Source organism: Pseudophryne corroboree, chromosome 8 (assembly GCF_028390025.1).
Source record: "Pseudophryne corroboree isolate aPseCor3 chromosome 8, aPseCor3.hap2, whole genome shotgun sequence".
NCBI lineage: Eukaryota > Metazoa > Chordata > Amphibia > Anura > Myobatrachidae > Pseudophryne > Pseudophryne corroboree.
In genome coordinates, this window is record NC_086451.1 from 58,375,868 (window position 1) to 58,390,161 (window position 14,294).

Consider the following 14,294-nt stretch of genomic DNA (forward strand, 5'->3'; position numbering starts at 1 on the left):
ATAGTGCTACACCGATCTCCAACTGTTCCCTGGATCTTACCCTTATCAGGGAATCGTCCAAGTAAAGGATAACTAAAATTCCCTTCCTTCGAAGGAATATCATCATTTCGGTCATTACTTCAGTAAAGACCCGGGGTGCCGTGGACCATCCCTACGGCAGCGTCCGAACTGATACAGTTCTGTACCATAACCTGAAATACCCTTGGTGAGAAGGGTATATTTTGACATGAAGGTAAGCATCCTTGATGTCCCGAGACATCATGTAGTCCCCTTCTTCCAGGTTTGCAATCACTGCTCTGAGTGACTCAATTTTGAATTTGAACCTCTGTATGCAAGTGTTCAAAGATTTTAGATTTTAAAATCGGTCTCACCGAGCCGTCTGGCTTCGGTACCACAATAGTGTGGAATAATACCCCGTTCCCTGTTGCAGGAGGGGTACCTTGATTATCACCTGCTGGGAATACAGCTTGTGAATGGCTTCCAAAACTGCCTCCCTGTCAGCGGGAGACGTCGGTAAAACAGACTTTTGGAAACGGCGAGGGGAATACGTCTCGAATTCCAATTTGTACCCCTGAAATATTACCTGAAGGATCCAGGGGTCTACTTGCGAGTGAGCCCACTGCGCACTGAAATTCATTGAGAACGGGACCCCACCGTGCCTGAACTTGTAAAGCCCTAGCGTTGAGGGCTTGGCAGAGGCGGAAAAGGGTTTCTGTTCCTTGGAACTGGCTGATCTCTGCAGCCATTTTCCTCTCCCTCTGTCACGAGCAGAAAAGAGGAACCCTTTTGTCCGCTTGCCAACCAGGACTGCGCCTGATAATACGGCGTCTTATTTTGAGAGGCGACCTGGGGTACATCCCCTCTTTTAAGGCAATACTTCCAAATGCCGTTTGGAATCCGCATCACCTGACCACTTTACTGGAATAATTGGACAACGCACTTATACTTGATGCCAGTCGGCAAATATTCCGCTGTGCATCATGCATATATAGAAATGCATCTTTTAATTGCTCTATAGGCAATAATATACTGTCCTTATCTAGGATATCATATTTCCAGTCAGGGAATCCGACCACGCCAACCCAGCACTGCACATCCAGGCTGAGGCGATTGCTGGTCGCAGTATAACACCAGTATGTGTGTAAATACATTTTAGGATACGCTCCTGCTTTCTATCAGCAGGATCCTTAAGGGCGGCCATCTCAGGAGAGGGTAGAGCCCTTGTTTTTACAAGCGTGTGAGCGCTTTATCCACCCTAGGGGGTGTTTCCCAACGCACCCTAACCTCTGGCGGGAAAAGGTATACTGCCAATAACTTTTTAGAAATTATCAATTGTTATCGGGGGGAAACCCACGCATCATCACACACCTCATTTTATTTCTCAGATTCAGGAAAACTACAGGAAGTTTTTCCTCACCAAACATAATACCCCTTTTTTTGGTGGTATTCATATTATCAGAAAAGTGTAAACTTTTTCCATTGCCTCAATCATGCAATGTGTGGCCCTATTGGAAATCACGGTTGTCTCTTCACCGTCGACACAGGAGTCCGTACCCTTGTCGGCGTCTGTATCTGAGGTAACGGGCGCTTTAGGGCCCCTGTATGAGACGTCTGGACATGCACAAGCTGAGTAGCCGGCTGTCTCATGTCAACCACTGTCTTTTATACAAAGCTGACACTGTCACGCAATTTCAACAGTACATCCACTCAGGTGTCGACCCCCTAGGGGGTGACAACACTATTTCAGACACTCTACTCCGTCTCCTCATCATTTTTCTCCTCATACATGTCGACACCAACGTACCGACACACAGCACACACACAGGGAATGCTCTGATAGAGGACAGGACCCCACTAGCCCTTTGGGGAGACAGAGGGAGAGTTTGCCAGTACACACCAGAGCGCTATATATATATATATATATATATATATATATATATATATATATATATATATATATATACAGGGATAACCTTATATAAGTGTTTTTCCCTTTATAGCTGCTGTATTGTTATATACTGCGCCTAATTTGTGCCCCCCTCTCTTTTGTAGTGACTGCAGGGGAGAGCCAGGGAGCTTCCCTCCAACTGAGCTGAGGGAAAATGGCGCCAGTGTGCTGAGGAGATAAGGACGCCGAGAAAGGGGCGGAGCCTATCATCCTTTTTCTGTATGTTTTGGCAGGGGTTAAATGCATCCATATAGCCCAGGAGTTATATGTGATGCATTTATTTTAGCCATATAAGGTTTTTTATCGATTTATTGCGTCTCAGGGCGCTGCCCCCCCCAGCGCCCTGCACCCTCAGTGACCGGAGTGTGAAGTGTGCTGAGAGCAATGGCGCACAGCTGCGGTGCTGTGCGCTACCTTATCTGAAGACAGGATCGTCTTCTGCCGCCGCTTTTTCCGGACCTCTTCGCTCTTCTGGCGACGGCGCGGCTCCGGTGACCCATCCAGGCTGAACCTGTGATCGTCCCTCTGGAGCTAATGTCCAGTAGCCTAAGAAGCCCAATCCACTCTGCACGCAGGCGAGTTCGCTTCTTCTCCCCTTAGTCCCTCGATGCAGTGAGCCTGTTGCCAGCAGGTCTCACTGAAAATATAAACCTAAACTAAAACTTTCACAAAGAGCTCAGGAGAACCCCTAGTGTGCACCCTTCTCGTCGGGCACAGAAATCTAACTGGGGCTTGGAGGAGGGTCATAGGGGGAGGAGCCAGTGCACACCAGGTGATCCTAAAGCTTTCTTTAGATGTGCCCAGTCTCCTGCGGAGCCGCTATTCCCCATGGTCCTTACGGAGTCCCCAGCATCCACTAGGACGTCAGAAAAAAACCAGGGACTGTCTCATCGAAAATTGGGACAGTTGGGAGGAGAGTATGTAAAGGACAGAATCCATCTGATGTTCCCTAGGGGCAGATGTACTAAGCCTTGGAAAGTGATAAAGTGGACAGAGATAGTACCAGCCAGTCAGCTCCTGAGCTGATTGGTTGGTAGTTTATTTCTCTCCACTTTATCACTCTTCAAGGCTTCATTCTCGCCCCTAGTGTTGGAATAAGTTTACAAGCCTGGAGAAGTGATAAAGCAGTGATAAGTGCAAGGCGATAACACACCAGCCAATCAGCTCCTAACTGTAAATTTACATATTGGAGTTGATTGGCTGTTGCATTATCACCTTGCACTTATCCCTGCTTTATCACTTCTTAGGGCTTAATAAATCTGCCCCTAAGTAACTGTTATCCAGGTCCAGTTCTTTAATCATGCGTGAGATGATAGGCAAATAATCTGGCTTGTTTATTTGTCTATTTTACCAACTATGTGCCTTCTGAGCATCTGCAGTATGTTAGGGTACAGGCAGGGGCGTTTTAAGAGCGGAGGGGGCCCATGTGCTGACTCTGGGTTGCCCCCCCTCCCCGGCACCGTAGGCTCTGTGCAAGTCTCCGGAAACATGGTGCCACAGTACTCCAGAAAAGTGAGCAGTAAAACAATACGGGTGCAGTGTGGGCCCTCCTGCACCTAGGTGCCCATCCCACATTGCACTCATGATAAACACCTATGTGTACAGGTCAGGACCTGAAGGAGTTGCTGCCACTACATCTGCAAAGTCATTTTACAGTGCCTTTGGGAATGGGTATATTGCCCTAAACCATCCGTTTCATTCAAACTGTCACAATGGTTGCAGACTGGTTCCTGAATAGGGGCTGTCTAATGCCCTATGTGGGTCATTCAGATCTGATTGTAGATGTGCTAAATTTAGCACATCTACGATCAGTTACTCAAACATACAGGAGGACACCCAGCACAGGGCTAGTCCTTCCTGCATGTTAGGCCTTACCCCATCACCACAGGTGCGAAAGCATTGCACTAAGCACCCGTCGAGTAGCTCCGTGCCTGCGCAGACAGGTAGCTACCCGCCACATCTTGGGTCGCAGCAGCCGCACGTTCTAACATCGTCAGCATGCCCGCTCCACCTGTCAATCAGGCAGAGGCGATTGCAGCACTGAGATCCTTTCTCACTCAGCTTCTCAAAGGATGCGTGAAAAACCAGAATGCCCTAGTAATCCATGTAGGAATACATACCATACACTGTAGATGGGATGATGGCGGTCATATGTCCAACACCAGCATCCCGATGCAGAGAATCCAGAGTCGGGAAGTATGTTTACCCTTACCCCAACCCATAGAGACCAACAGCTTATGTGATAGCATCCTTCTCAAACATCTTTATTAGGACTAAAAATAAGCACCCCCCAAAGAGCTAGGCGGATCATAATTGTGTGCTGCAGGTTTCTGGTCTTCTGTCCTTTCTGCCAGATTCTTCTACAGTCAAGACAAGGTTCTGCCACCCTCTTAGGTATCAGTTTGCATTCTGGCAGGGGAGTCACTATCAGGCAGAAAGGGGTAAACTGCGCACTACCACACAACCACCCTTCCCCCAAAACTACTTGTTTAGACGGTATAGCCACCGTTATGCTGGGTACACAGTAGACAAAGTGTACCCAGCACATCTTGGAATGTCACCAGCAATACGCAGGAACATGTGTCGTTAGCATCATAGTGCCTACACACTGGCCCATTTAAGCAATGTTGCGAGCCATCTGAATCGGGTAAATGTTTTAAAGAATTGTTTAATGTGTACCTAAACTTAACACCTTATTACTGTTTAGCTTCTCCTGATCACTTTAAATTGGGACTGCTGGGTAGCCAGCAAAGGACTTACACAGGACATTTGAGATACCTCACTTATTTATCAGCTAGATCTTGCGTGTGATGTACCATACGGAGGTGATAAGGGTCAGTACACAAGCACCCTGACTTACTTTGACTGGGTCATGTCTCCCTTAATGACAGCAGTGCCACAGCATCAGTTGTACAGAAACAGCAGTCCCCATAGATGAAGCTGCAATTGGCATTGCTGCAGTCTCACAACAGCGAGCACATTTTCTGCAGCAGCTACAGTTGTAAATCCGCTGCTTTAAGTATGAAGGGGCAGATGTATTTACCTGGAGAAGGCATTAGGAAATTATAAACCAGTGATATGTGTAAGGTGATAAAGGCACCAGCCAATCATCTCCAATATGTAAATTAACCTTGCACATATCACTGGTTTATCACTTCCTTATGCCTTCTCAAGGTTAATACATCTGCCCCGGAGTTTCTCTCCCTCCTCTGCCAGTGTACGCTCATTTAAGCATTTCCATCTGTTTCAGGACTTTGTTATGGATGTCAATAGTTTCATTGCCACCCACTCATGAAGACAGTCCCTACAAATTGCATTCAAATTACCAATATAAAAATTGCGTGACTATGAGCTTAATCAAGTCTCATCAGATAGCTGATGTTTTATACAGTACAACACACTCTACAATGCAGAACATGTACCTAAACAATGACAGCCAGCATCCTCTTCACATTACAAAAGCTGCAGAGAATTCTGATCGAGTTCATTTAATGCCAAATGGCAGGAAGTTACCAACTCATCTCCCCAAAAAATGTAAACGTCAGCATATCACATGCATGAAGATGCTACTGTTAAACACGTAGCGGTAGAAGGAGCTCAGCAACTGGAGGATCCAGCCGGCAGAGTATCCCTTTAATATTTCTGCAGCTGCACAGGAGAATTAAACTAGTTGGCGCTGTAATTATCACACACTTGTCATCACTCAGGTATATGTTTAAACATCCCAGGGGAGTCTCTGATTGCTTAGGAAAGAAACCTCTACTCAAGCCTTCCCTTCTGAGGTGTGTACGTGTTCATTTCTCAATTTTTTTGGCAAAATAAATGGTTACAGTGGGGCAGATGTATTAACCTGGAGAAGGCAAAAGAAAGTGATAAACCAGTGATAAGCGCAAGGTGAGAAACGCACCAGCCAATCAGCTCCTAGTTGTTAATTTACATATTGGAGATGATTGGCTGGTTCGTTTATCACCTTGCACATATCACTGGTTGATCACTTCCTTTATGCCTTCTCCAGGTTAATACATCTGCCCCAGTGTTACTTAACCAGCAATACTTCAGCCTGTTATAAAGTTATTTATGCCCAAGTTCACGTCATGCAACCCATGTAACTACAGGAGCCATAGATCTACTATTCAAGTTGGCGTTACGTACACAGGTGAGTTATAAGAAGCTCATGTGCAGCTGCTTAACAGAAATTTAGGGGTGGCAGGATTAACACTGCAGTTTGCCATCACTAGAAGACAGACTTGGGAAAGTAGGGATCCAGTTGTGCATGAAATACTAACCAAATTCACACACCAAGCACTTACGGTAGTGCAGACATTGCAAGATTCCCCTCAAACATCCATGGTGTGCACGGACTTGTGATGCCAAAACACCATGTGCTATTCCAGAACACAACATCACGGATATTGGGAAGTCCACTGATCTTGCAATATACAGCAGATGGAAGTGACATACATTGACTGCACGTAGTATGAGAACTGCCATGCAGACCATTCAGAAATTGGTAATTCTACTTCAGACTAATTGACACTTTAAACAGGACCATAATGCTTACAAAGCCAGACCACGACCTATTTTATAACAAATAGCATTCTTCACTCCTTACAGTCTGCAGAGCTAAGACGCTGAGGTTAATGCAACCAAGAAAAATGTCGGACATGAGACTGCAACAATGCCCATCTATAATGGAACACTGAGAACAAGCTTTTATGGTACTTGGAATCTTATGGTGTCAGATTCCCAACTGTATAAATTGTGACAATGGACAGAGATCACACCAATTATTTTATTTATAGTGTTGATTGACAGGCAAAATCTGACAGCAAAATGTAGATTTAACAGACTGGGAATCAGATTAAAAGCCTACGCACACCTTTGCCAAGCAAGTTACAAAAATCACCACAAACTCCATTCTTGACGGAGTGGTAAGAGGTGCCGACTGTATATCGTTGATAACCAGCACCATATGCTCCTGGCTTTACTTGGCTGGTTCATCTGGAGGTTACTACAAAACGCCCTGTATCAAAAACATTAAATACATCGGACTGGGGGCAGAACAGAAAGAAAACAAAAAGAGGGCAAGTGAAAATATAGGTAGGGAAAAAGGCAGCATCCAAGTGAAAACCAGTAGTCCCTTTGTGTACACATTTAGTTTTATTGTAACAAAGCAACTTGTACACTTTAACGGTTAAAACTGAGCATCTTTCCTTTCCAGAAAAAAACAAAAGAAGTTTGATAATGTCCATTTCCAATAATTTCCTCCACAGGGTCCTTCAGAAGAGAGGGCCCTGTAGGGCGTCAGGGCTGAGATCACCAGATTTTTGCTTTTAATTTTAAAAGTGTCTTAAACTGCATGGATGCCTTCAAAAACATCACAAACATGCCAAAGAGAAAAAGCAGTGTTTCGAAAATGCCTGACCTAGCCCTCCCCACCCCTCCCTGCTGTCTCTGAAAACCCTCCCACTGACTAACCCACCCCAGTTTTTTTGTCATTTTTTTTAGTCATAATTTTTTAAACAAGAAAAAAAAAAAAAAAGGGAGATACATGTTGGTAAATGCTACCTGTCCATACCCACATGGAAACAGTGTAACCTCTGAGCCCAATATACACAGGAGGGAAAGAAAAAAAAAATGGGGAAAAAGAAAAACTAGACTGCTATGTACTATCACACAGGGTCTAACACTCCTCAGCTTCCACTAGTGACGGCAGCAAAGAGGCATTGGGGCCCCCATATGCCATACAAGGGTACAGCTTATAGTTTAAGTTTAGGAGAATAATGAATTTGAGAACAGAAAAAGGTTAGGAGATTTCCACTGTATTTTTTTTTACTCAGTTCTCACCTCATCCCCAAAAAATAATGTTATAAACAATGATATAAATGGATAAAGGAGGGAAAGGACCAAAAACAAAAGGCGACCGAGCACAAAAAAATAAAAAATAAAATAAATGGGGAGTTGGGGTGGGGAGGAGAAAACAAAAAAAAAAAAAACACAACAGCATCTTGCTCCCAGGGACTTGATAAAAAAAAGGGGAAGAGGGTGGAATCCAAACAATGCAATCATTTAATCATCTTCGCCTTCATCATCCTGCAAAAAAACATGATTCAATGTAAGCATATGGCAGACAAGTATACACCTTTCCAGAGCACGACATCACGTCATTAACAGACTACAGTATGACAGCTCCTGCATATTAGGCTCTGGGACCAATTTTTAAAAAAAAATTTTATAGAGTACAAGCCATACAGGTACATAATACCTTTATTTCTGCCTGACCTTAAATTAAGTTCTAGTCCCTGTCTCCACCTAAAACCTTACTCCCTAAAGTAACAGCAATGACCTGTGGATGAATGAAGGATATTCACTGCACAAGGAGAACCATCCATGTGACTAGGGATGGAGATCACCCCAACTACCTACAGTGGACACTAGGCTTCAGACTGAACAGTAATACCTTCATGTGCATGCATAATAAAAAGTGATAAGATTTTACGTACATACCTCTGCTTCTTCCCCCTCTTCGTCTTCATCATCATCTTCCTCTCCTTCAACCTCATCTTCATCACCTTCCTCATCAATGTCTTCTAGGCCTTCCTCTTCGTCATCATCGTCTTCTTCCTCTCCTTCACCTTCTTCATCCTCCATATCGGGGACCTAGGGTTATCATTGGAAAGAAAAAAGCAGGTCAGTATTAAGGTCCCACAATAGCATATGCATACATCGCTTGCCTGGTGCAATACTCACAAGGTAGTACTGTAATGGATTTGGCCAAATATCATCCTTTATAACCTCTCCTAGTTCATCTGCCCCTGCATCAGAATGGTCTGTGAACCAAGTGAAGAAGCTTTCAGGCTCTTCATGTTGCCTCTTCCTGCTGGCTTTATTCTGCGTTTGGCTAGAACGTTTGGTCAAATCCTAAAAAAAAAAAAAAAAGCACAATAGGAGTGAGTGGCACATCAAATAAAAGCATAACGATTGGATTGACACAATTTGCAATTTCTAATACAATTAAGTAGATTATGTAGCAGTTTTAGGAGCATTTTCTATAGGCATACAATAACTCATGTGTAGCGGCATCAGTGCACTTTACAGCTCAAAAGCTCCTTAACAGTTAAGATTACCGCATGCATCCTGCCCAAATCTCTTGGAAAGAACCAAATTATAATCTCTGACATTTCAGAGATCAGTTATTTCACAAACCCCTTCAGACTATATAGCAAAGTTTTATTATACTACAAATCACACCTGACAGTATTCTATCACTAACATGGATGCACAGTCATGCTACTAAACTGCAAGTTACATTTCTGAACAAATCCAATCCATTAAGTGAAATCCAGAGTGAATTCAATTGGTTAAAGCACCAATAGGAAGTTATGAACACAAAAACAAAGTTCTACATAAGGTCAGAGGTGGCTGTTTGCAAAATTTAGACTTGAACATTCTGACCTTTCCAGCTTTCCATTTTATCTCTGTTGACTTTGAGGATGGATCTCCGCTTTCATTTAAGTGGAACTCTTTAGAGAGAACTTTGTTTTCAAAGTAAGGGTTTTCATCAAAATTCTGCAAAAGAAAGTGGGAGACATCAGTAAGCTATAAAAAAACACCCATCTACTGCAGAAGGTCACCCCAACTGTAGTCTGTTACTCACAAAATCTATTCTGTATCCAGATTTTATGTCTTCGAACTCTGTCACCTCCACCCGGGTCAGATAGTGAAGTGCTTCTTCATCTTCCTCTCCCAAAAGTGCAGACACTGCAAAAGGGGACATTGACTTACTGATCAATTTTCAAAAATATGTTCCCATTAGCAAAGAACTTTGCAAAGACATGCGAGCTATATTCAATGCAGAAAATCTAGTGATGCGGTAATAGCTACTGTTCATAAGGTCTACAGCCTGAATGCTATTAAAAACACATTTCAGTTTAAATAGGGTCCTCAAAACAAAACCATTTGTAGGTAGATATGTACAACGCAACACCTCATTAATATGAAATTTAAGCATTAGCTACAATACTTGATAAAGAACAAGGGGAAGATGCATCAGTGAGGATAAACAAATTGAGATAATTTCCATCATACCATTGCAGCCTATTCGGCAAACACTTAAGCGTAATACAACCTTACTGGGACCTGGGTTTATGACCCGACAGATGTAATGCACTGCCACAGCGCAACCCTTGTGGCCAGTATCGGATAGAGCACCTAAGGGTCCTCCCTCTCTGAAATCTTCCATTATTTTAGCCAATAGGCTACAATGGGCAACTACCTCAAATGACGGCAATAGCTAAGCTTCGTGGGTCATGGTAAATCTGCAGAATGAAAAATCAGGACCAAAGTAGAACTCTATTGGTTGCAGATCCCTGATAGTGTGTGGGAACAGATGTGAATATGCTGATACATATAGCTTCATTGCTGGAAACTAGTCACGGAAAGGCTAACCATTTGTGGTAACCATCCACATTCTCTGCTGCCAGGCCTAGGACTCCCCTCAATGTACTACCTTCACGAAATGGGAACCCATGGTACAGATAGGCTCACAGTGGCCCCATGGACAACCATTGAGGGAACCAGGAAAACAACAAGGCTCTAAACCTTAACACATTTGCAAACTCCTCACACCGATTTATAGTCCACCACACTTACCTTGTGGGTGATTGACAAATGTCGTGACCCAAAAGTTTGGGATTTTGGCGATCAACTCTGACCTCTTCTGAAAGAATGGCTGGCGAAGTTTATTATATTTCTGTTCTACTTTCAGTATTTCCTCGCTGGCTTGTTCATTCAGCCTGTGGGAAGACATGCAATTATTACCCAAATGGAAGACTGATAGAACCCTGAAAACCACACACATCTACCAACATCTCACTAGCATATCACTCACTGGTGCATACATGGTGACAGCAACCAGGACAGAATAAGCGACCAATTTAACATATAGCAGACACTAATGATGTATGGGGAGAATTTCAATTAAGCGCTATATTGAATAGCACCAGGAAAATATGCCTGCTGCTATTCAATTGCTGTGATGTAGTCCCATGACTACAGGGATTCTGATTGCACTAAACACCTGAATAGCTCTGGGCATCCATTCCTGGCGCTATTCAACATGATGTTTAATCCAACTGCCCCCTTTCCATACAAATAAAATTATATACACGTGTGTAGCTCATGTCCTTAACTTTTACATATGAGAGAGAGAGAGATCTCAGACCCCGTCTCGCACCATTCGTATGGCCGATGCACATAAGTGCATGCTACACTATGGGTTCGTGAACAGTTTTGTGCGAGATCACACTGCCATATAGCGCACAGATTCTGGCAGACAAACAATTTACCGGCAATTGAAGCCCCCCTCTGGGGGTTAATGGGAACAGATAATGCACAATAGAGTGGGTTTCAATTGATGGTGAATTGATTACCCAACCTATTCTGTGCAGCTCCCACTGCACTTCACAGCACCGGGATCTCACACAAAAGTGATCACTACCCCATTCATTGATAGCGAGCATTTATGGGCGAATCGTGCAGCTATTTGCACACTTCAGCAGCAACAGAACACGCATAAAATACACAAAACAAATAAAAATATAATACAATATATCTAGCAAGTATAGCAGCACACACACACACACACACACACACACACATCAGGTACCTGTCTATTTCGTTCTGTACTTCATCAATGTGCTCGATCGCCTCCTGTTGCTCTTTCTCTGTAACAGAACAGATAGGACGGAGAGTTAGCGCCATGACCTTGCAGCACAGAGCCCGGCGGCGGCAGCGCTCGGCCGGCTACAGAGCGGGCATGTGCCGGAGGAGGCGGCACACGTGGGATGGCTCAGCGGCGGCCCCGCTGCAGAGGCTCAGGCGGGGGAAGGAGGCCCCGGGGACCCACGTGGAGACGGCGAGGCCAGGCCGCGCATCGCGGAAGCGGAGCCGCCGGCCCCCAGCACCGTCCCCGGGACCCCTCCTCCAGCCGCCGCGGCCTGCGCCATGCTGCTGCTGATCGGGACGGAAGCATCATGGCGGAGGACAATGAGCCGCGCAGCGAGGCGGGCTGGGGGGGAGGGAAGCCGGCCTCACTCCCACACTCAGGGTCCACCGGCCGCAGCTGCCGCCACCGGGGCCTTCACGCCGTGCGATCCCCACCCCCGGTATCCCCTTCCCCCCCCACCCTATTCCCGGGCCGCCCCGCTGCGTCCGGACATTGCGCCTTCCGCCGCGGAAAATGGCCGCCAGCACCCGGGTGCCCCTTTACCTGAGGACTCGTCCGCTCCGTCGTGGTTGGAGTTCACCTCCTTCTTGCTGAGCTTGGCCGCCGGCGCCGACATGGTGATGCTGCGGGAGAGCGGCGAGAAGAGCGGGGGGTGGCAGGCTCGGGCCTGGCTGCTGTTGCTGGGAAGAGGAGGAGGGGGGCTCCTCGGTCAGGCGGCGCAGGTACCGCTCCTGGGAAGGGAGGGGGACGGAACACGCTATCCCCTCCTTCCTGTGCTGGCTGCGGGCTGAGGAGCGGCGGCGGCCTGCGGGCGGCAGCGGGAGAGGAGAGCGCGATGGCCGCGGCTGCTGTGTGAGGCAGATCTCGCTCCCGACCAGTGTGTGTGAGAGAGAGAGAGAGAAAGGAGGGGGAGGGACGCACTGCGCTCGGCACCAACACGCGCTCCCGCTCTCTTGGTAGCGAGGCGGCACCACCTCCCTGCTCAGGGCGGGGGGTGTTGCTAACAGGTGGGCGGGGCAGGCAGCGGCTGTTTACGCGGGAGCTCCGCCCACTTCTCCCCTCCCCTCCATGTAACTGGAGGGTGGGGGGTTACCCAGAAACGTTGGAGAGGCTGTTTGCGGGGGAAGGTTGCCGCGACGTCAGGGAACTCTATTGGACGGAGGTGCCATGGGGGGGCATGGCTGGTCACGTGGGCCAGCGAGTCCGCCCTCAGCCTGTGTCAGTTCCCGCCGCACGCGGTGTGGCAGCAGGGGGGATGAGGGGGGGTAGGGGTGTGCGCGCGGGGACGTCTCTCTCTCTCTCACGCAGCCACCGTGCTCTGTTAACCCCTGCTCTGCCAGTGGGGTGTCGAGTGCACACTGTGGCGATAACATGGCATCGCACCCCAGAGAGCATGGTGTACGCTGGCTGTTGCCTTTATTGCTGCGTCCATCACAGATTCTACGCCACAGGTTGGCAGCGTGTGGCACTACATATCCCAGCATGCATTGCCACAGATTTGCTGCTAGGTCATGCCTACATTGTGGCAGTGCATGATGGGTTGTGTAGTGCCTCACGCTGCCTGGCAGTACGTCCCAGCATGCCCTGCATCTGGCAGCCACATGTGGCACTATTGGAAGTCCAAGCATGGTACATAGGTTTCAAGGTTAGGAAGTGGAAAACAGGACATTCTTGTGTTTGTAGTTCCACAATAGGTATAGTCATCGATTAGTGGACTGGCTTCTCATGCAACGTACATACAAACCAATGGTATAACCATCGATGGTTAGACTGTGCAGAATAAGTCTGAGCTGCGCAAATGAGCGGTGCTATGGGCACCACTTCTGGGTGTCTGAGGCTGAAGACAAGCCGGCAGCCATCGGATAGGCATCGTAAAAAATCTCCCGACAGGTGACAACCACAGCAAAAAAAAACAGTGTCAACCTTTTCATGTGTCGACCTGTCCTGTGTCAACAATATGTCCATGTCGACCATGTCAATGTCAACCAATAGTGGTCGACCTAATGACTGTCGACCTTAACATGGTCAACCATTCAAATGGATACCCTTTCACACACAACGGCTTTGTTTAATTCTGTGCGCAGCAGTGGCGGCACAAAAAAAACGGTGTGTGTGAGAGGCCATTCACACACACACACACACACACACTCCGCTGCCTTCAGGGATGGCCACGACCCGGCAGCTGTCCTATTAAGCGGATATTTCCGGCTGCAACGCGGCCGTTTCTGTGCTGTTTAAAAGGACTTATGTATTCATTACAATCCTGGCACGGCAAAATTATTCAGAGGTGATCGCTATGGCTGCAATCGCTCTGAAGGTCATGTTACCGTCTGCGCAAGTGCATCGGCCGCAGTGCGCGTTTGTGAGCTAGCATGATACGATCGCATCCCAGAAGGAGCAATGCCGTCATGATTGACAGGCGAAGAGCAGCAATGCGGCATTGGGGGGAAGAGAGCAAGAATTGCAGGCCTATAATGGGCATTTTTGCAGTGCCCTGATGACGTCGCCTGCGTTTCCTGCGACAGGAAACATGGCACCGGTACCGCCTGCATGCGCAGCCATGCTGCGTAAACAGGGGTTTACCTCTGTTTGATACGTTCGCAATTTAATTGTGATTGC

General features: G+C 46.8%; 1 protein-coding gene across 2 annotated transcripts; it reads right to left on the reverse strand.

Annotated features, from left to right (window-relative positions):
• Positions 1-6,726: 6,726 nt before the first annotated feature.
• Positions 6,727-12,379, reverse strand: SET (SET nuclear proto-oncogene). 2 transcript variants are annotated; one of them, XM_063936450.1, is made up of 8 exons: positions 12,219-12,379; positions 11,616-11,673; positions 10,601-10,743; positions 9,606-9,709; positions 9,404-9,517; positions 8,699-8,869; positions 8,456-8,608; positions 6,727-8,041 (listed from the first exon to the last, which is right to left on the reverse strand). In XM_063936450.1, exons 1-8 carry the CDS (start codon positions 12,289-12,291, stop codon positions 8,018-8,020), a joined length of 840 nt encoding a protein of 279 aa, XP_063792520.1. In that variant the 5' UTR covers positions 12,292-12,379; the 3' UTR covers positions 6,727-8,017. The 2 variants fall into 2 exon arrangements, with proteins under 2 accessions (XP_063792520.1, XP_063792521.1); XM_063936451.1 differs by having other exon boundaries at positions 8,452-8,608.
• Positions 12,380-14,294: the final 1,915 nt, after the last annotated feature.